The sequence below is a fragment of the Colobus angolensis genome, unplaced genomic scaffold, assembly GCF_000951035.1.
Source record: "Colobus angolensis palliatus isolate OR3802 unplaced genomic scaffold, Cang.pa_1.0 Scaffold7, whole genome shotgun sequence".
Classification (NCBI taxonomy): domain Eukaryota; kingdom Metazoa; phylum Chordata; class Mammalia; order Primates; family Cercopithecidae; genus Colobus; species Colobus angolensis.
This window is the reverse complement of record NW_012120709.1, coordinates 7,300,013-7,319,927: the sequence shown is the minus strand read 5'-3', so window position 1 is coordinate 7,319,927 and position 19,915 is coordinate 7,300,013. Positions and strand designations below refer to the sequence as shown.

General features: G+C 37.6%; 2 protein-coding genes across 2 annotated transcripts in view; both read right to left on the bottom strand.

The window, feature by feature from the left end:
- Positions 1 to 1,050: 1,050 nt before the first annotated feature.
- ARHGAP42 (Rho GTPase activating protein 42) overlaps positions 1,051 to 19,915 on the bottom strand; it is a 312,517-nt gene continuing 293,652 nt past the window's right edge. Inside the window, exons 20-24 of the mRNA XM_011926606.1 lie at positions 18,589 to 18,969; positions 18,054 to 18,210; positions 15,988 to 16,050; positions 7,409 to 7,488; positions 1,051 to 6,282 (exon numbers count right to left, since the gene is read on the bottom strand). Of these exons, the coding sequence (XP_011781996.1) occupies positions 6,194 to 6,282; positions 7,409 to 7,488; positions 15,988 to 16,050; positions 18,054 to 18,210; positions 18,589 to 18,969 (770 nt within the window). The 3' untranslated portion in view covers positions 1,051 to 6,193. The remainder of the gene's footprint in view (positions 6,283 to 7,408; positions 7,489 to 15,987; positions 16,051 to 18,053; positions 18,211 to 18,588; positions 18,970 to 19,915) is intronic.
- Positions 2,252 to 2,642, bottom strand: TMEM133 (transmembrane protein 133). Its single transcript, XM_011926605.1, is given in 2 exon segments — positions 2,252 to 2,476; positions 2,478 to 2,642. Coding segments are annotated over 2 exon segments (390 nt in total).

The following is a 19,915-nucleotide window of genomic DNA, read 5'->3' as shown; positions in this document are numbered from 1 at the left end:
GACAGTTTTCCATACTCTAAATTTTGGAAATGAGATACTAAGTCTAGCTCACCTTTAAGCAGGAGAGGATTAAATTCTATCTGCTAGAGGGAAGAGTAACTATAACTCCAATTATGATTTGGAATATCTAAAGATTTGTCTCTTCTCCCTCGTTTTTTTTACATAAGTGAAATTTATTGTCATTGATATCCATGTGGATTAATGGATATTCATTTTATACTTTGTTTTCTAAGCCAGTCATTCAATACTGCATTATTTTGTTGCTCACATCATTCCAGCTTTGATCACTGGAAGCTAATTCATTTTTAATTCTAAAATATCAGTTATAGGGGATTCCACGCCAACGTTTTTAACCAACATTCTTAAACAGTAGCTCATCTACAATAATCTATAATATCTAACCTAACAGTCCGTTCCTGCTTAACTATACTGGCGTTAACACTAATCCTTATAACTTAACAGGTGTTGTGTCATCACTTTATCTCTTTTCCTCTGATATTGATGAAAACTACAACCTAAGTGAGCAAGCCAGGTTGTCCAATGGTCAACCTGTGAGGCTTAGTTTTGGCAAGGTGATTTGCTGCACTCTGATAATCTATGGAGCAATGCAAAAGAAATACACGATTCTCTTTTTTTGATGCAGCGAAGCAAAGTTTTACCTAGAAGTCAAGTCATGACCAAGAGGGTCATAAAACTAATAAAAATAGATGGGAAGAATGTGTATGCTGATATTTCATTCACAGTACACTTGGAAACTTTTACAAACATATATTTTCAGGTAAGCTTGTGTGCTTGTTATATTTAGTATTTTGCATATCACCCATTTCCCTCTCCCCTTGGTGGATACCTGCATTATTAATAGGTTATCAACATTAACATTTTCCAAAGCTTGCAGAATACCAATTTGGGAGGAGAAGGTCACCAAATTCTGCTATGATTTAGCCATATCAAAGTGATCACTCACAGTACCAGAAACCTTGTTTTTTCTCTACATAAAGCCAAGAGAATTGCCCTTCAACACAGTGGGTCTTCAAGTACAAAGACTAAATGAAAATGTGCTTACAAAGTTTATTTTAAAGTAATTTAAAACACAGTGTAACCATACGTTAAAAATATTGTAGCAATTCAGATTAGGAATAAACATGAAGTTATTTACATGTTGGCGCATGTACGTGTGTATATATACACAAAGTGCAGATAAATACAGAAACACTACAAAATAAACAAAAAATTCAACGATAATTTATGGACAATCACTTTTATATTTATTACTTAATTTGTCAAGTTAATGACTGCAAAGAAGCTCCTAGTACTGAAATATATCTAAACATCTGACTTTATATAAACTACAGTACCTCAAATTTTAACAGTATATAAATAGGATTCTGAATTAAAAACCCAGGTGTCTTCCCTGCCAAATTCCCTAATTGTTAAGGTTTCAGCTCAGAAATCAAGGACTTTGAAAATCCCAACTTTGTTATGTGGTGGTATCTTGGATTTTAAATATAAACCATGTGCAGACAGTGTTCTTAGACCAGTTCTTGTGGGGATCATTCTCTGCAAAAAGGAGGCAGTTGAGGGTGCACTGACAGATATAAAACCTCAAAAATGCTGCCATATAGAGATTAAAAGTGTGCGTTTCATATATATAGGTATATGTAGCCATATATTTTTATATAAAATGCATTTTTATATAAAACGCACACTTTTAATCTATAAGACTGAGTAAATTCAAGGCAAAATTGAGTTGCTGTCAACTCTGGATGCAAAAACACCATGGGAAACACTGGGGAAAGATGGCAGATGGTCCAAAGGGGAGAAAGTGGTTATCCTACTGAGGAGGTTTTGACACCGTCAGCCCCTGCCTCCTCCAACACTTTCGTTTGCCAAGTAGCCCTGCACACAAGCATCTTGAATGGTGGAGAATATTTATGATGGCAATAAATGAAAATGATCTCTGCCTTTTGGGACTCTTCAGTAAGCACACAGACTCCATTTCTCCAAGAAAAATTCACACTGAACTTGGCATCTCTCTCATGAGTGCCAAGAGGAAAAGGAATGACAGGTTGGGACCCCTAAACCATAGAACACCTTCTAAACATTGGTCTAGGACATGCAGATCAATTTTCTGCCAATGGCTTACTGGGAATGCTGTCAGCATTCTTATGTAAGACTATTTACAACAGTGAGTGCAGCTGCCCTCAAAAAATAAAAAATCCAATTTATTGATTTGATCCTCCAAAAGTCCACATCATTCATAAACCTGAGTTTTCCGAAGGTTACTGCCCAGTGGAACCGGCACATTTTGAAGCAGGGGGATAATGGTGACAATGAGTGATACAGTGAATGTGTTCAGGAAATTGAGACTAGTTGATGAATGCTCGATATTGTATCTGTGAATCAACGGGAGACAGGCAGGACACAGACTGTCCAGAAAATTATCTTTGTTTCTTAAAAGTGTTTTGATTTTGGAAGGTTAACAAAAAAGGGTAGGAGGCAAAGTTAAATAGCAATGTCTACCCTATGGAGAAAGCTTTAGTCAAGAGGGAAGTAACTTCTGGACAATAGTCAAGCCTCTGTTCTTTTTCGTGACCTGACCAGGAGATACGATTTCAGGGTCCTACGCAGTGATGTGAGGTCATGCTAACAGCTGTGAATTACAAATGTATCATAAAACCAAAGAACAAAATCTGTTCCCTAAATTGGTCTGCCTCTGGCTTTAGTCAAAGTGTAAGTCTAGCTGGGGTTCTAAATGCTAAAGAAGGCATCTTGAATACATAATTTAACGTATTAGTACAATTTGAAATTGCTTAAGGGAAAGCTCTGAGGGACTCTTCTAAACCGAAACCACATGAATGATGCCCTTTTCAACACAGACCAGAATGGTGCTAGGAGTGAGAAGGTGAGCAGGGTATACCAGATTATGGTAAGAAATCTGTTTGCCTCACAACATAGTGAATTTTTAAGAAGGGTGCCACATTATATAAAGCTAATTATCATAGAATAATAATAAAAGTCATATGTATCTTTATTTTTCCTACTTGGAAACCTAGATAATTTGGGGTTTTTAAGGCACATTTTTTTTCCTCCACTATCTCTGAAAACAGTCAGCAGACAAATCATTGTTGAGAAACCTGGTTGTGTTCATGCAAGTTACAAAGCACAGGCAACCCATGCAACAAGCAAAACCACTCACATCAAACAAGGAGAAATGCGCTTCCTCATACTTCATGAACGTTACAGGAATACAAAGATGATTTTACTGTTCAGACGTTTACACATAACACAACAGAAAAATCTTTCAGTTGACCAGTTTCCATAAACTTGGTAGCCTTATGGCAAAACAAAAGAGTCATCTGTGAAATACATAAATGTTTTGTACTGAGGGATATTTTCACATAACACAGGAGATGATGAACTTAAATTTAGACCCCCTCAATCTCACTGTCATACTGATTACACTGTAAGCAGTGATTGGGATGCACAGGTTGCATGTTTCGAAGGTATGAATGTGGCAATTCTAATGTATCTTCACATTGTTTCTGAAAAGGTAAGGTTTTGTTATTGAACTACTATTAGAAGTTGAATGTGATCCTCTTCCAATGTCTGGCATTGCCTTCCTGTGGAATTAACATTCTGTGTGATTTAGAGTACATGTCCTGACTTTCTCAATGCTCATAAATACCTTATCTGTAGGAAACTTACTTTAAGGGAAAAGCAGCTTCAGCCTATCTCCAGTATATGGCCGTGACTTGCTTACACATATAATCCATTATGAAGGAAAAAGAGCCATCCTCACAAATCTGGAAGATTAAAACTTCAAGCACAAGCGCAACTTGAATCAGTGCTTCTGTAGCTTGTTTCAGCAAAGGGACCGTAGCCAGTACTGTGGCTGCAACATATGTCTTGCCATCAGATACAGGAGTTAGGCTTCATATCCACGTCCTATGCAGTAAAAAAGCTTTAAACCTGAATGGAACATCCGTAGAATTAGCTTTTGACTACTCAGAAGCAGGAACACTTTGGTCTGTGTTCAAATAAAATGAAGGTTGAGATTTTCTTTATGCAGCAGCAGGAGGAGTAGGATTCTGAATCTCTCTTTGGAGTCAAGTTGGTCTTTGAAAGAAAACCAATTTGCTTTTAAGAGATTCTAATCTAGCAGGATACCAGATGATGGCAAACATGCTTAAAACAAGGGTGCCGTATAGACTAAGGGACTGGTACATTGGAAACTACCTTCTGTTCCAGCAGAGGGCAATTAGAGTGTCAGCAATGCTGTTATTACTACTAAGGTCACCAAGGACCTAGACCAAGAAGATGCAGCAACACACGGTATTACAGTGTACAGAGGTCAACAGTGAGAGGTAAAAGAGAAAGATAGTCTTTTATCAAACTTTTACATTACGTTGCTAATTTTTATTACAGAATATTTTTCATTCTTTTATTTTGATTCACTGATATTTATTCCTGATTCTGACTCTGCCAACAGTTATTCTCTCTACTTGTTAATTCTAATCTTATTCTTTTTATTTGTAAAAGCATAACTTTTCTGAGGAACAGTTATGTGTGTACATGTATATTTAACCTACTAATTCTAGAAACATTAATTAAGTAGAAGAGATCGAGATTACAGATTATAATCACATGTAAAGAGTTTTATACAGTGAATACCTGAGAGTCTGCACAGTGGGGAACTTTGAAGTAATATAATGTAAGTAATATGAAGTAAGATGTCAAGAACTAGCAGGTCAGGACTGTGGCACTCAAAGGTCAGGTAACCAGCTTTTCAGGATCTTGAGAAGAAAGGCTCTTTGCCACATATAGATATTATATTTATAGAAATAATATATTAGAATTATTGAAATAGAAATATAGAATTAATGGTTCGTGCATGACCAGATGCTGATATATATATATAAGTGGACAGTAAATACCTATTACTATGCTCTACAAATTGACTGAAATTGCTAATAAAGACTGTAAACTAAAAGGCACAGAAGAAAATCATGGACAGATTTTATTACTGCTAAAGATCATAAAACAATTTCAACCTCTGTGGTTCAAAGTAACTTAAGGATCTTGTACCTTTGTGTTTATTTTCTGTTTCAACTAAGGATAGACTTCAGAAGGCATAGCTTCCCTTGTAACGTTTTCAAGCATCTTTTTCATTTGTAGGAGAACATTTCAAAAGTCCAAATTAAATTATCATTAAAATACTTTGACACTTTACAATCTTCCAAGTGGAAGTGAAGTTGTACGCCTTGATACTCTAGTTTTACAGTTTTCCCATGATTGGTAAATATTCTTCTGTGATGCCACTACAATGCTACTGGTAGAAAATATGTGCATATAATTTATCAGTATATTTTAATGTAAAATTTTATAAAACTCTCAAAGTTATGAAGATAGTTTTATACACCTTCTAAACTAGGGGTCAGCAAACTATAACCCATGAGCCAAATTTAACCCACCACAAAAATATGTGCTATCAGGCCTTTACAGAAAAAGTTCGCTGATCCCTGTGCTAAACCAATGGAAGGTGTCTGGAATTCTGGACAGATTGTTTACAGTGGAGTCAGTGTATGACTTAATTTTGCTTGCTTCATATATACCATATACATTATTGCTGTTGAATATTATCATCTACTTGGAAAACAAATAAAGTTATATTAAAGACTTACATCCTTGAAATGTTTAGGACCAGCAAAACAATCATATATAAAAGCAGTATATTTCTAAGAAAAAAAAAAAAAACAATAAATGAACAATTTAAATTACATTTTTAACTAACAATTTCAGAGATCCTCAGAGAATGCCAGGCAGTAAAGGACAGATCTCAAAATCCATATAGCAGATTCTGGTTTCCAAATTTCTGGAATATAGTATTTAATACAGTATTTGAAACTCTGCAATTGCTATGGAAGAGACATTGTGGAGAGTTACATATTATCCAAAAATACATTTTTCAGAAGCAAGATATTTTAAAGTAAGAAACCAACCAAAAAAGAATGGCCAACAATTTAAATCTTTTTTTCCATTAATAAGGAGCTACATAGTCTGCTGGTGAAGAACTTGATAGAAATGGACTGTTTTCACTTAGTGGGCTGATCCCTGTGTATCTGTGTCAGATAAAATCATAGCACTTATTCGTTACCATGGATACCATGAAGATACTGCCATCCACTAAATAGTATTAGAGGAAGACAACATAATTTTCTGGAACTAGTCCCGTTTTGCCTTCATAAGTTGCCTTTAACCATCCTGGTTCCACTGATGGGTACACTGGCAAAATAAACAAATAAATAGCACTCGGTCAACATTTGTGTCAAATAATTATATAAACAGATGGGTTAAAGTCCCACATCAGATTGTATGCACACAGTCAGTCCTCAATATCTGTGGGAGATTAGTTCCAGGGCTTCTTGTGGATACCAGAAACTGCGGATGCTCATGTCCCTGATATAAAATGATGTTTAATATTTGCATATACCCTAGAGACATCCTCCCATATGCTTTAAATCATTTCTAGATTACTTGTAATACCTTTCACAATGTAAAAACTATGTAAATAGTTGTTATACTATATATTTTTAAAATTTGTATTATTATTTATCTATTTATTTTCCAACATTTTTGATCCATAGTTGGTTAAACTGTGCATGCAGAACTCCTGGCATATACAGGGCCAGCTATACGCTCGACTTAAATGTCCAAACAAAACAATGTCACAGGCCTTCAAAGTTGGAATGTCCTTTGCATTCACATAGTCAAATGAAACCATCTCTCCCTCTCACACGCACATGTACAAACAGACACATACACACAAATGCCTGCAGGGGAGGAATGGATCCAGAGGGAATTTTAAAATTTTTTATTTATTTTTATTTTTATTTTTTTTTTTGAGAGAGAGTCTTGCTCTGTCGCCAGGCTGGAGTGCAGTGGTGCGATCTTGGCTCACTGCAACCTCCACCTCCTGGCTTCAAGCAATTCTCTTGCCTCAGCCTCCCGAGTAGCTGGGACTACAGGCGCCCGCCACCTCGCCCGGCTAGTTTTATGTATTTTTTAGTAGAGACAAGGTTTCACTATGTTGGCCAGGCTGGTCTCAATATCTTGACCTCATGATCCGCCTGCCTTGGCCTTCCAAAGTGCTGGGATTACAGGCGTGAGTCACCGTGCCCAGCCTATTTATTTATTTTTTTGTGGGTTGGGCTGGGCTTACCCTCCTAAGCAGCTGGGACTACAGATGCACGCCACCCAGAGGGATTTGATGTGTTCATGCATGCCCGTCATGAGAGGCAGGACTTGGGATAGAATCTGAGGCTTCTGGCTTCTACTTGAGACTCATACCACCATGCTATTCCTTCATCCTCCCCATGATGATAAACTTAGAGGGAAGTGACATACTTACCATTAGAAAATATCGCTCCTTGTGGGAAGGAAAGCTCATGGCTGTGCTCTGCTTTACAGGAGTACATGGCTTTGGCTTGGCTGAAAGAGCAAGACAACTTGTCAAAACCTCAACACTCAACCTAAGGACATCTGTATTTAAAACTCTTCTTAAAGAATGCTATTCATTTTTACTTGTAATTGGAACATAATGCACATAAAGTGCATATATAAGTGTACATCGGTACTTTTTCCACTCAACACAATCATGTTACCAGATCAAGAAATCAAGGATTACTAGCACACTAGAAACCTTTCTTGTGTTTCTAGGCGATGCTCTCCAGGGTAACCCCTGGTTTGTAACAATATAGGTTGGTTTTAGAGACTGCTATTATTTAACTGTTTAATATTAAAGTTGCTAAATAGGCTGTTTTTACAGCTATGTAGAAACCAAGATTCCTAGGAACCCCAAAGCCTTTTTTTCCCCCACTTTCATGTTCAGACTATCTGAGGTGAGATCCAAAAATTAAAAGGCTTAAAGAATATGGTAAGTTGATTGGGCATGATATAGGAAAAATAATAGGATAAGTTGATGATAAACGGCAACCAACTATAGCTTCACCATCAGGAAGATGATGGGGACAGGTGGAGGCTTTGCAAACCAGAGTACACCCATCCTTAACAAGAGAAGCTAACCACTCAGCTCCCAACCTCTGTCACTATGTGCAAATTTGTGCTCAGTATACCCAGATACTCTTTTTTTCTTTTTTATTCAAGTGAAGTCAGAATTTAGGAATTACATATGAGATATGATCCAAAAATATTTCAGCCAACAATAAAAAGGTATCATCTGAGGCTGCTAATCAAGGCACCAGGCAGGTCACCTTTAATCTGCAACATTCAATGACCTTAAGACTTGCAACTGATCCCAACTCCAAGCACTTACCATCTCTTCCACAACCAGAGTCCTAGACAATAGCATTTCCAACCTGGCCAGCTGAATGGCTTCCTGGCTTCCTAGAACCTCGATTCCCTTACAATCCATTATCTATAGAGCAGCCAGAGGACAGCTGTAAAACACCCATCAGATCACACTGCTTCCCTGACAACCCTTCAACTGGCTTCCTACTCTGGCCCACAAACTGTATGCAGTCAGGTGCCGGGTGGTCTCCCCTGCCTCTTTGTGTCCCTGCCTCTGCTCACCTACTTGACTCCAGTCACAATGGCCCTCTTTCTTTCCTTCAAACATGCCAAACTCACTCCCACCTCAGGCCAGCTATGTCCACGCCCTGAGATGTTTTCCTCTTGATCTTCACATGGCCATGTCCTTCAAGTTCATCTTAAATTTCAAGAGCTCTGCTGAAGGTCAGGCCTTCTCTGATCATACTCTCTGAAATAGTTGCCCAGGGAACTATCATATCTTCCTGCTTCAAGTCTGCATGGTATTAGTATCTGGTATTTTGTTCTTATTGCTGATATTTTTATCTTCTCCCCTAGATAGAATGGAATCTCCACGAACAGTGTCTGATGCTCAGTAGTAACTCAGTAAATGTTAGCTAAATGAATGAGTAAGAAAAAGGAAAGATGTTCTGGGTTCATTTTCTATATGATGAGTCTTTTTAAAGATTCAGGGCACCTTATCTATCCTCCCTGGGGTCCCAGCACTATACCTGCAAGGCAGCATCAGCAGTATTTGCCTCCACAGCTCTCCCAAAGCAGCACATTACATTATAATTTCATTTTCCTGTTGGAGCTCAACCCTGGGTCTTAACCCTACACTTCCAGAATGAGATCCAGCCATTTAAACTGGGGTTCCCAAAGACTATCTGAAGATTGGAAAGTGTAGAGAGGAAAATTCTGGACCTGCCTCCAGTCTTTTCATCAGAGGTGATGCTCAGGCTGTACTTTCAGACAGCTTGCTAGCAGGGCAGCTTTGGGAGTGACCCTGAGCCCACACAGCACAACGTCCCAGTGAAACATGGTCTGAGGAAGAACTGAAGAAGTAGAGGCACTCAGAGAAGGACAGGACTTTAAAGAACTGTGTGTGTGTGCACATGAACACATGCATGTGGGTGTGCTGGTTGCATATAGGTGGGAAGTGAGAACATTATCAGGTTCTGAAGACTTCTAAGAATCAGACTATAGTGGTCTCAAGTAGAATATAAACGTTTTCCCTATAAATCTTCTAGCCAACTATAACCATTTGATTTGATCAGGATATTACTGAGGACTGCAGAACCATTTTCCTAAAAAAAAAAAGGAAAGATTTTTGCAAAAAATCACATTTTCTAATAGCAACAGCTTCCTCCAGTAAAAATAAGTCCATCTTTCTTTGAATCATTAAGATAAATTATAAAGAGATCTATAAGGAAACAAACTCCAAAGTTGTAGAAGTGATTACAATATTCCTTACAATGGCCTAATTTTCAAAACTATACTTTAAAATGTACCCCAAATCTTGTAATTAATATTTTAGATATATATGGTCTCCTTATTTGTATTTATAGTATTTTGTGGGACTGGTTGAGGGAGGGGAAAAGCATACAGAATAATTATCATCACTAAATAAAGACATACATATTGTTAAATGCATCAAAACCACACAGCACAAAATACTACCTGTCATGACTTTTCAATTATCTGTGCACTGACTAGACAGAATTTTCTTCTGCTGAGAGCTATAACTGCAGGTGTTAACTCTGCAGAGAGCTTTGATGATTTAATGTAGACTCTGTAACAGTGAAGTTTCCTCAGGTGCTAATGCTTCCTCTTTTACTGTCTTGGTGTATTGAAGAGGATGTGAAAATAACACTGTCACCTATTGTCTCTCTCTTCAGAAGATTCTAATCTCTCTTTGAAAAAGATTTTGAAAATCCTGCCTCTTACTGCTTGGGAGAGTGAGGTAATCGCACAGTCCTGAAAGCCATTTCTTCCCTTATCATTGGGAAAATGATCTGCCCACAAGCCTCATTCCTCATGCTAAATGCTGCCTAATGCATTTAATGAGTAAATTTACAAAAGTTTAACTGGGTCAGTGTGCAAAATTTACCAATGCTTATCTTAAACATAAAAGAAATTTTAAAAATTCACCAAAATTGATACAATGTCTTCCAGAGGCCTGTTTAACAATGAGAAATACACACATTTTGTATGCTATTGACAGTTTCACTTCTGAAGGGAGTAGGAGTGCACGGAGGTAGAAAGATACTAAAGCAATACTATATATAAAAGTGGAAATTTAAAAAAATCACAACAATCTTAAGTATTCATCAGTAGAGAACTTAAAAACTAAATTAGAGCACACCAATCTAGTGAAGTATTACGCAGCAACTATAGATAATGCTATTGAAGAACTCATGCTATGAAATGATGTTAATGCGTAAGACAAAAAGTTTACCAATTTATTCTTGGCAAGAATCCTAAATTGCCCGTGACAGTTTACCAAGAAACCCTGCATTTTTTTTTTGGGCCCTTGTTGGGGGATTTTTTTTTTTTTTTTTTTTTGGAGACAGGGTCTCACTCCGTTGCTCAGGCCAATCAAGGCTCACTGCAGTCTTGACTTCCTGACCTCAGGTGATCTTCCCATCTTAGCCTCCCAGGCAGCTGGGACTATTAGGTGCACACCACCGAGACAATTAATGTTTTGTATTTTTTGTAGAGACAGGGTTTCAAATTCCTGGGCTCAAGTGGTCCACCCGCCTTGGCCTCCCAAAGTGCTGGGATTACAGGAGTGAGCCACTGTGCCCAGCCTAGTTACAGATTTCTTAACATTAATTACATGTTCTTTTCATAGATTTTTTTAATGAAACAATCTGAAACAGCCAACAAACACTGGCTGTTTCCAGCTTAAATATCTAAGTAATACTGAACGCCTCAATGCTAAAAACTTCCACCTGAGCCCGTAGAGTTAAAGCTGCTTGTGTCAAAGACATGCATATTGCAACTCCATTGAAAATGAAGTGGAAAAGTGAGTAGCAAAGTATTTTTTATGTTAAAAATGTATATTTTATTTACTCATTCAACAATTTTATTGAGCATCTATTGTGTGTTGGGCACTATGATAGCAACAATACAGTGAACTCCTCTACCCTCCCCACATCCCCACCCATGTGTCCTTTTCTGTGTGTTTATCACGGAGGAGTAGTTTTCAAAAGCGTGGTCAACAGAACCTGTGGAGGGGAGATAGAGGGGCAGGCAGGAGCCTAAGGTATCATTGCTCTGAAGCTAATGGAATGTATATGACAATTCATTTATTTTGTATTATATCAGATATTAAAGATATTTGGAAAAATGTAAAACAGTTCAACTCTTTTGGAAAATATCATTTTTCATCAAAATTATGTTATTTGTGCTCATATGTAATAGGCTTATTCTTATTTTCAATAAATACGTATTTTAAAATGTTCTGTTTGAATTTCTAATACAGTAAATATCAATAAATATAATCCATAAAAACAGAAGCCCTTTGGGGATCCTTACTGATCTTTTAAGTTTATAAAGGTGTTGTGAGATCAAGAAGTTTGAGAACCACTGCCACAGAGGAGATTGAAGGCTGTGCACCAAATTTTAACAGTTTTCTTCAGGTGATGAAATTATAAGTGGTTTTAACATACTTCTTCATTAGTTTTCACATTTTCTAAAGGAAAATCATTAAATTATTATTTTAAACATCACAAAAATTTTTTTTTTTGCTTATATGTGTTATGGTGATTTCTGCATCTTGTGTGTGTCTTACATATGTAACTGTGCTCTAAACCAGTGATTTATAGCCTTATAAAAACTCAAATTCACTGGGCAAGAAAACTTTATGGAGCTTTTTGTCCTTTGTAATTTTAAGCAAAATATTTGCCTTTTAAAATTTGACAACAGAAACATTTGATTGTTTATAATGAACCAGACACTCAATTCTCAATCTATGCTTTTAATTCTCAATTCAACCTTCAAAGCATATTTGTATTGATTGCCTGATTATACCACTGTAAAGTGGATCTCTGCTCTGAGTATAATTGAGACTCAGGTGAAGGTTTTAAGGATACTATTTTCCACATGCCTTTATAATGGTAAGACACAGCCTAGTGACATTTGGCTCTTAAAGGGATTTTATAGGTTAAGGAAAACAATTGTAAATAACCAATGTGTGCTTAGGGCTGTGCCGGGCACTATGACATTTTTCTCTATTCTAAAGGTTCTCAAACTTTCACGTACATAAGAATCACGTGGGGAGGCTGACCAAAATGCAGCTTCCCGAGGCCTCCGTCTTGGACATTGTGGTTTATAAGGTCTATGGCAAAACCCTGGAATCTTCATTTTAACAAGTCTTACAGCATGGCCCCTCCCATTTCAGTGAACTTGCTTTCTTACTGATCTCCAATGATGTCTTAGGAGTTAAAACCAGTGTCCTCTCCTGATCTCCTAAATCATTTTTTTTGCAGCTTCTACTACTGTTGGCCAAGATTTCTCATCCTGTCCATTCTTCTTTTTCTGAACCTTAAATAAAACCATTCCCCAAAGACCAATGCTTGGCCATTTGTTCTTTTTCATTTAGTAAGCCCCCTTGCTAGGTACCCTCACCTTCACACCTATACAGTGTAATTGCTGTGTAGACGTTTCTTAAATGGCATCAAACTCCATGCTCGCTCCTGGTTCTAGCTGCACTTTTCTAACTGCCTCTCATTGGCCCTCACAGCCTCCTCAAACCCTATGGCCAAAATTTTCCCTTCCTCCTACATACGCACAAGCTAATGTCAGAAGCTAAACCACCATTCTTTCCAACACTGTCTCAGAGACTTGGAAACTTCTTTTCCTGTCCCCTACTCCTAGTATCAAAACAGTAGCCCAATCCTGATCCTATCCATAAAAATCTCCTTAGAGCTTTTCATCCCTTTGCTACTCTCCTGATTCAGGCCTTTTAAATCTTACCAGTTCCATCCTAAATGGTTGACTGTTCTCTCCCCTTCACAACCTCCTGGAAAATGATCTGTTCCGATGCATCACTGATTAGATCACTCACGTGTTCAATGACCTGCAAGTGCCTGTGGCAATGCCAGAGGGGTTACTTTTCTGTTGCTCGAGGCCATCCACTAAAATCTCCCAACTGGTCTCTTTCCCAAATATGGCTAGTCTTCCTACTGCCTCTACTCTTTTTATCTCTTTCAAGGTCTAATTCAAGGGTAACCTTGAGCTCCTTAGGAAAAAAACAAAAATGAGACAGGCATTGTAGAGGGTCAGGGAAATTCCCTCAACTTCTATGAGTTGTTCAATTTTATTTAAGAGTACAAAACAATATCAGGTAACTGTTAAGAGTTAGTGTTTAAATACCACTAATATATTAATCAGAGGCTTGAGTGTCTTAGGCAAGCAGTTTCAACAATAATTATAATAATAGTTATTAATGTAGAAACCATCTACAGGGCACCTGTCATGTTCAAACACAGTACTGAGTACATTCTCAACAATGTGGCAAGCTAAGAATTATGATCTTCATTGTATGGAAACAGAAAATCGATTCCCCAAAATTGCTAACTCTGAGGTTACATGAACTAGAAAGTGGTGAACTAAAAATTTAAACTAGGGTCTATCTGACCTAAAGTTCATTCATGTTCCCCTGTGCCTATCTCAGTGAAAAGTTGTGACACAAATCGCAAGTATTGTGAACGGACAGACTGTGACTCTGAAGGTAGAGCTGAGTGAGCTTTAAGTTTATGCTGATGCCCATTAGAAGTTGATTTAGAGTATTCAGAATGTAAAAACATATTAAAGAAGTATGAATTGGCCAGGCGCAGTGGCTCACGCCTGTAATCCCAGCACTTTGGGAGACTGAGGCGGGTGGATCACCTGAAGTCAGGAGTTCAAGATCAGCCTGGCCAACCTGGTGAAACTCCGTCTCTACTAAAATTACAAAAATTAGCTGGGCATGGTGGTGGGCGCCTGTAGTCTCAGCTACTCAGGAGGCTGAGGCAGGGGAATCACTTGAACCTGGGAGGCAGAGGTTGCAGTGAGCCAAGATCACGCCACTGCACTCCAGCCTGATGACAGAGTGAGACTCTGTCCCTAAAAAACAAAAAAAGAAGAAGAAAAAGAAGAAGTATGATTTGACTGTTGAACGTCTGAGTGTATTTTTATTATATGATGGCTTTCTGATTTACTTCATCCATAGACTGTTTTCTTAAAGCTCTATGGGGATTACCTCTTTGATTATGATTACTTGAGTTTTTACTTAACAGGCTGACTTTTTAGAGCTTTCTAATAAAAGGGCTCCATCTAGTGAGCAATTCAACTATGCAGCATAACAGAAGAAGTAGCGAGGTTAAATCCCTTACACTAAGGCCTAAAAATCAAGACAATCTCAGAGCAATGATGTCTGCTGTGACATGCATGGGGCTTAGTTTTCACCATGCCTTGGTCAAAAGGAAGAAGATAAAGTCGCTGCTGACAGAGTTAAGGTGCACGTGCTCTTGGCTCAGCTATTTAAATACTAGGCATTGACCATTATTCTAGGAAGAGACCAAAGTGGCTCTACTCCATGCAGTTAAAAAAATCTAAAACCTGAGGGCCCTCACTGGGCTTTGAACAAAACCAAAAAGAGTTTGAAGGTTATTGTTATCCTTAATAACTATCCCATGCCCAGTACTGTATAGGTACTTTATAAATGTTTGCTGAAAAAGTCCACATACTTTTACAGGTTGATAAAAATTCTTTGGTTAAATAACTTTTAGAGGAACTATATAACTTTTAGAGGAACTACACAACAACTATACAACAATATCTGTGATTCCTTTACTTCACAGCCTCAATTAGCCAGATATGGAAGGCTCAAAAATGTCTTGGTACATCTAAAGGAAAAATCAAGGTTTATTATTCAAGTTCTCTCATTTATATGCTCTTTCAACAATAGGCATTGTGTGTCTCCTACCTGTATTAGCAGCTGATAGTAAAAAAATAATAATTATGAAAAGCCCCTGCCTTTATGAAATTCCATTATTCATATTAAAAACCAAAGCCCACTGTAGACCAGAAGAATAAATGTGAAAGCAAGAAGAGTAAAGCGGGAACTTTAGAAGCAAGCACATTAGTAGAAGCAAGATATAACAACTCATATCCTTTTAATAGTGGAACGGAATGTAAAATCTGAAAACCCCTAATGAAATTATATACTCTAAAAACAAAGTCTCCTTGGGCAATTAACTCTACAACATCTCAGTGGTCCTTAAGAATAACCATATTTTTCAATGGATGTCCATGATGATTCCTCCAGAAAAAGTTACATAACTTTTAAAAATCAAGAATATGCTTTTGAAAAGTGTTCCTAAAACGATTGCCATCAAAGATGTATAAAGGATTATAGCAATTTTTATCTTCTAGGAAATGTATGTGTTTAGAGCCCTTCTTCTGTGAAGATTTCAGCAAATGAGACATCACTATCACAATCTGAGATGAAAATGCTGTTTACAGACATGACTTCCTGTGAAGGGCCAGTGGACTTAAATTTGACCATCTGCATAATGGAAGAGGCGGAGCTGTCACAGAGAGTGTCATGTCAATACAAAGCAACAATGTCACCACTTTTCTTTTTAGATGCATTTAAGGGTTTTGAGAACTTACCGCCCAGAAGAAACTGGCTTAGGTGAACCAACATTTTCAAACAGTTGAGCTTTTGCTGCCACTCTGAAAAATGATTTAAAATGCAAGTTTTATGAAGTCAATCACACTCGTTCTGCTCAAAGTGAAATTCAGGATTACCAGTTAAACAAGACAAAAAATGGTTGTCAACCACTGCCAAAATTGGAAGGGAATTTTAATTGTTTTAACCTTTAATGTCAATGAGACTTTTAGATCTAAGCTCCAGCTGACAGAGTACCAGACTGTAATAAACCTACAGCTACTTCCTCTGGGGCTCTCACTGTCCTCATCCTTTTTATCTCAGAAAACCATGGGAGCAGTAAAAGGAACATTTTCTCTCTACTCTGCTCCCAGCAGCACGCTATGGACTCCTGTGGAGCCACAAGTGAAGATGCAAAGAATCAAATCAACATGACAAAAGAACTGTTGTTCATTCTTTTAGCTATGAAAACACTAATTATAACACTATTGATGTATTTTTTTATATGTGAACATATGTCTGTAAAGTGAAAAGGGCAAACTCTGAAAATATGGCCAATAAATATGTGATTTCCATCTTGTTTCAAATCATGAAGGGTAGGGCAGACGGGTATGTTCTAATTGAACAGGTAAGACTATCGGGTATGACTGAAAAGAATTGAAAGAGTTTCTATATTTACTGGAAGACTCTATAAAATTCCTTGATATTCTAAGCTAGATTAAAAAACAAAATCTCTCTTATTTCTTTAATTGACAAACTCTTCTCCCAGAGCCAAGTCATTTGATTATCTCAAAGATCATTTTACACCTAATATAGAACACATACTTTCCTCATTTGAATTTCTACTTTATCCTTACAATCACAAACAGAAGCTCTTCTCTTTCCTCCACAAAGAATGGAGTTTTATGTTCTCTCATCTTCCCTGATACATTGGCTTAACATTTCTTTCCCTTAATGGGTAAAACTACACACAGTAGGGAGTAGACACATTGACAAATATATTTGCCTATACCACTGTAACTGGATTTCCAACCAAAAGAGATAGCGTACATTGAACATGCTCTGCGACCAAAAGGTTCTTGTCAGAGAACAGGATGAAGTAATGAATTTATGACATAGTTCCTATAGAAACAGGCTTAGTAAAATGTCTTACTGGACTTTTAATGAATAATTAAGATGTCAGGAAGAATGCCATCATGTTAAAAATGGAGATGGTAAAACAGAAGGAGCACAGAATTGAAGTCAGAGAACCCTAGGTTGGAAACGGTAGAAAGCATCAGTTCTCATCATCTCTAAAATGTGGTTTATACTACCCATTTCAAAAGGACACTGCAGACCTTAAAAGAGATAACTCATGTAAAGACATACAGTAATGGCTCAGATAGCATTAGGAAATTCTCAGCAAATGTCAGGAAAACAAAATGAAAGGGAGAGAAACTTTTTATTTCCAGATTTTGCTTACTTGTTTAGCCAGGTTTCCATTGTTCTTCTTCACCCACTTTCTATTCATATCTATGTACCCTTCTCCTATCAGCCTTTACACTTCTGCATCATTTCCTTTGATGAGAAGTACCCCCTTTTGCCTTTCATATTCCTCATTCTCTACTAGCTGGTTTAAATCAGTGAGGACTCAGATATGGGGGTGTAAGATAGAAGGGAGAAAGACACTGCTTTAAAACAGTGAGGAGAGCAGGGACCTGGTTTATAGTCAATGTGTGGCAGTCTCTTCAGCTGAGAGATGGATATTTAGCTTTTAACAGGAACACTTTTAGTTCCAAAGCTTATGACTACTGTATTATACATCAATTTTCATTTCCTCGAATTAAGTCATAGCTCTGCTTCAAAGGAAAGTGCTTGAAGTGCTGCCCTGTGAGATTCTGTACACATCCAAAGACTTCCACATCACTCATAGAAAAGAAGAGAGTCTTACAGAAGTGGACTGTACCCACTCTATAGATAAAGTATTCCCAACATATTTAACTTGTGGGATTCCCAAGAGTTCTTCTGAAACGCTCAGCTCCTCTCTGTATCCCTGGGAGACACAGCAAATATACAAACGCTCACTTACACTGAGCCAGGACGCTGATAGCCATTGCTTGAGGCAGTGTCTAGTCTTAATCTCCTGCACATTTTTGGAGGCAGGTCTGGGTTTGGTGAAGCTTTGGGTGTCTCCTTGGAACCTACAGAAGTTAAGCTTTGAATAGATCCACTGTAGCTCTTGTTTCCTAAAAAGAAAGCCCAAGAAAATAGGTAAGGTGCTATTAGACAACATAATAGCAGCAGCACAGTACATGTGCATAACAAAAGGAAGCATTTTTCTCTGGGCCCAAATGGGAAGGTACAGAATGTTCTTTGAGCACAGCAACCCATCACTCGGGGAGATCAAAATCTATGGTAATTACAAAGACATCACTTCACAGACATGGAAAGATTCAGGAAAAATGTCACAGTGCCTAGGTTGTAAAATCCAAGCACAGGAACCAAGTAGATAAGCATCATTAGTTTCTCCACCATTAACTTTATCCCTGCTTAACCATGCTAAATAATCCAGCAAAAGGGACACTGAGACAATGACATCTTGTACAAGTTCCATTCTGCCTTACCTTCAGCTGCAGAGATGGATCTGAGAGAAGAAGCAGAAGCTCTTTTCAGTCCTGAAAGCCCATAAGGCCCTTTCTTGACTAGGTCTATGGGTGGGGAAACATCTTCTGGGCTAGTGACCGAAGCAACACTCTGGCAATCTGATTCTGCATCTGTCTTGGTAGCATCTTCTCTAGAACTTGATTCAGGGCTAGTTGTCCAGAGACCAAGGCTTTTCTGTCCATTGGAAGATGACGGGGTTGCAATCCAAGGAATCCCTCCAGATTTCTCCCTGGGCTGGCAGGAAGCTGACTTTGTAGTGCTATTTTGTTCAGAGGAATGAGAAGAGAGTGACTCAATGCTCCCCATAGGTGTGCTGTCTGGGCTGCTGCTATAGGAGTCACCTAAGGAGTAGGAGGGAGAGAGATAAAAGCAACTGTAACTATCTATTGATAACAGCATCACCAAAACCCTTCTGTTCTCCAGCTTACCATGTGTTCTGTGGCCACCTGACTCCATTTAAGTGGTAGGCCCCCTACCTAGTATGGAGAACTGTCCTCGGTACTGGAGAAAGACTTTAAAATATGCATTTGAACTTGCTGAACGTATTTTTCAATACTATTTTAGGAAGATTATATATGTACCTATGAACTACCTGCCTTTAGGTAATAACTTTACTTCTCAAAGCATAAGTGGGTTAACTTGAATTCAGACAAAATTTGTTTATGAAACAGGATTCAGAAGAGAAATACGATTCCTTCATGATATTACAAGGAATCAATGAAAGGGGGTATAGTAAAAACATATTTCTGCTTTCTTTTACTTTTCTGATCATAGGTGATTGATTCCAAGTCACGAAGTACTCAGCCTTCTTTCATTCAAAGGCACCACCTCCATTTTCAAAGGCTTTTTTTCCTTTCCTAAGAATATAGAAATGTAAGAAACTGGCTATTTTGCTGGTTTTATTTTCTAATGTTCCTAAAAGTAAGTTATAAGAAAAATCAGATAAAGCATAATAATACATTCATTCACATATGTCTAAATTAAAAATTAATAAACTATTTAAAAAAGTTTTTCTGGGTACATAATTGGTATGCATATTCACGGAGAACGTGGGGTATTTTGATACAGGTGTGTTGTACAGTGTAAAATAAGCACATCACGGTAATGGAGCATCCACCTCCTCGGGCATTTATCCCTTGAGTTACAAACAATCCAATTACATTATTTTAGTTATTTTAAAATATATAATTATTATTGACTATTTTCTATTAAATATTGACTGTGGGCAAAAAATTGGAGTGGGGAGTATAAAATAAAATGAGAACGGCCATAGTTTAATGCATGCCA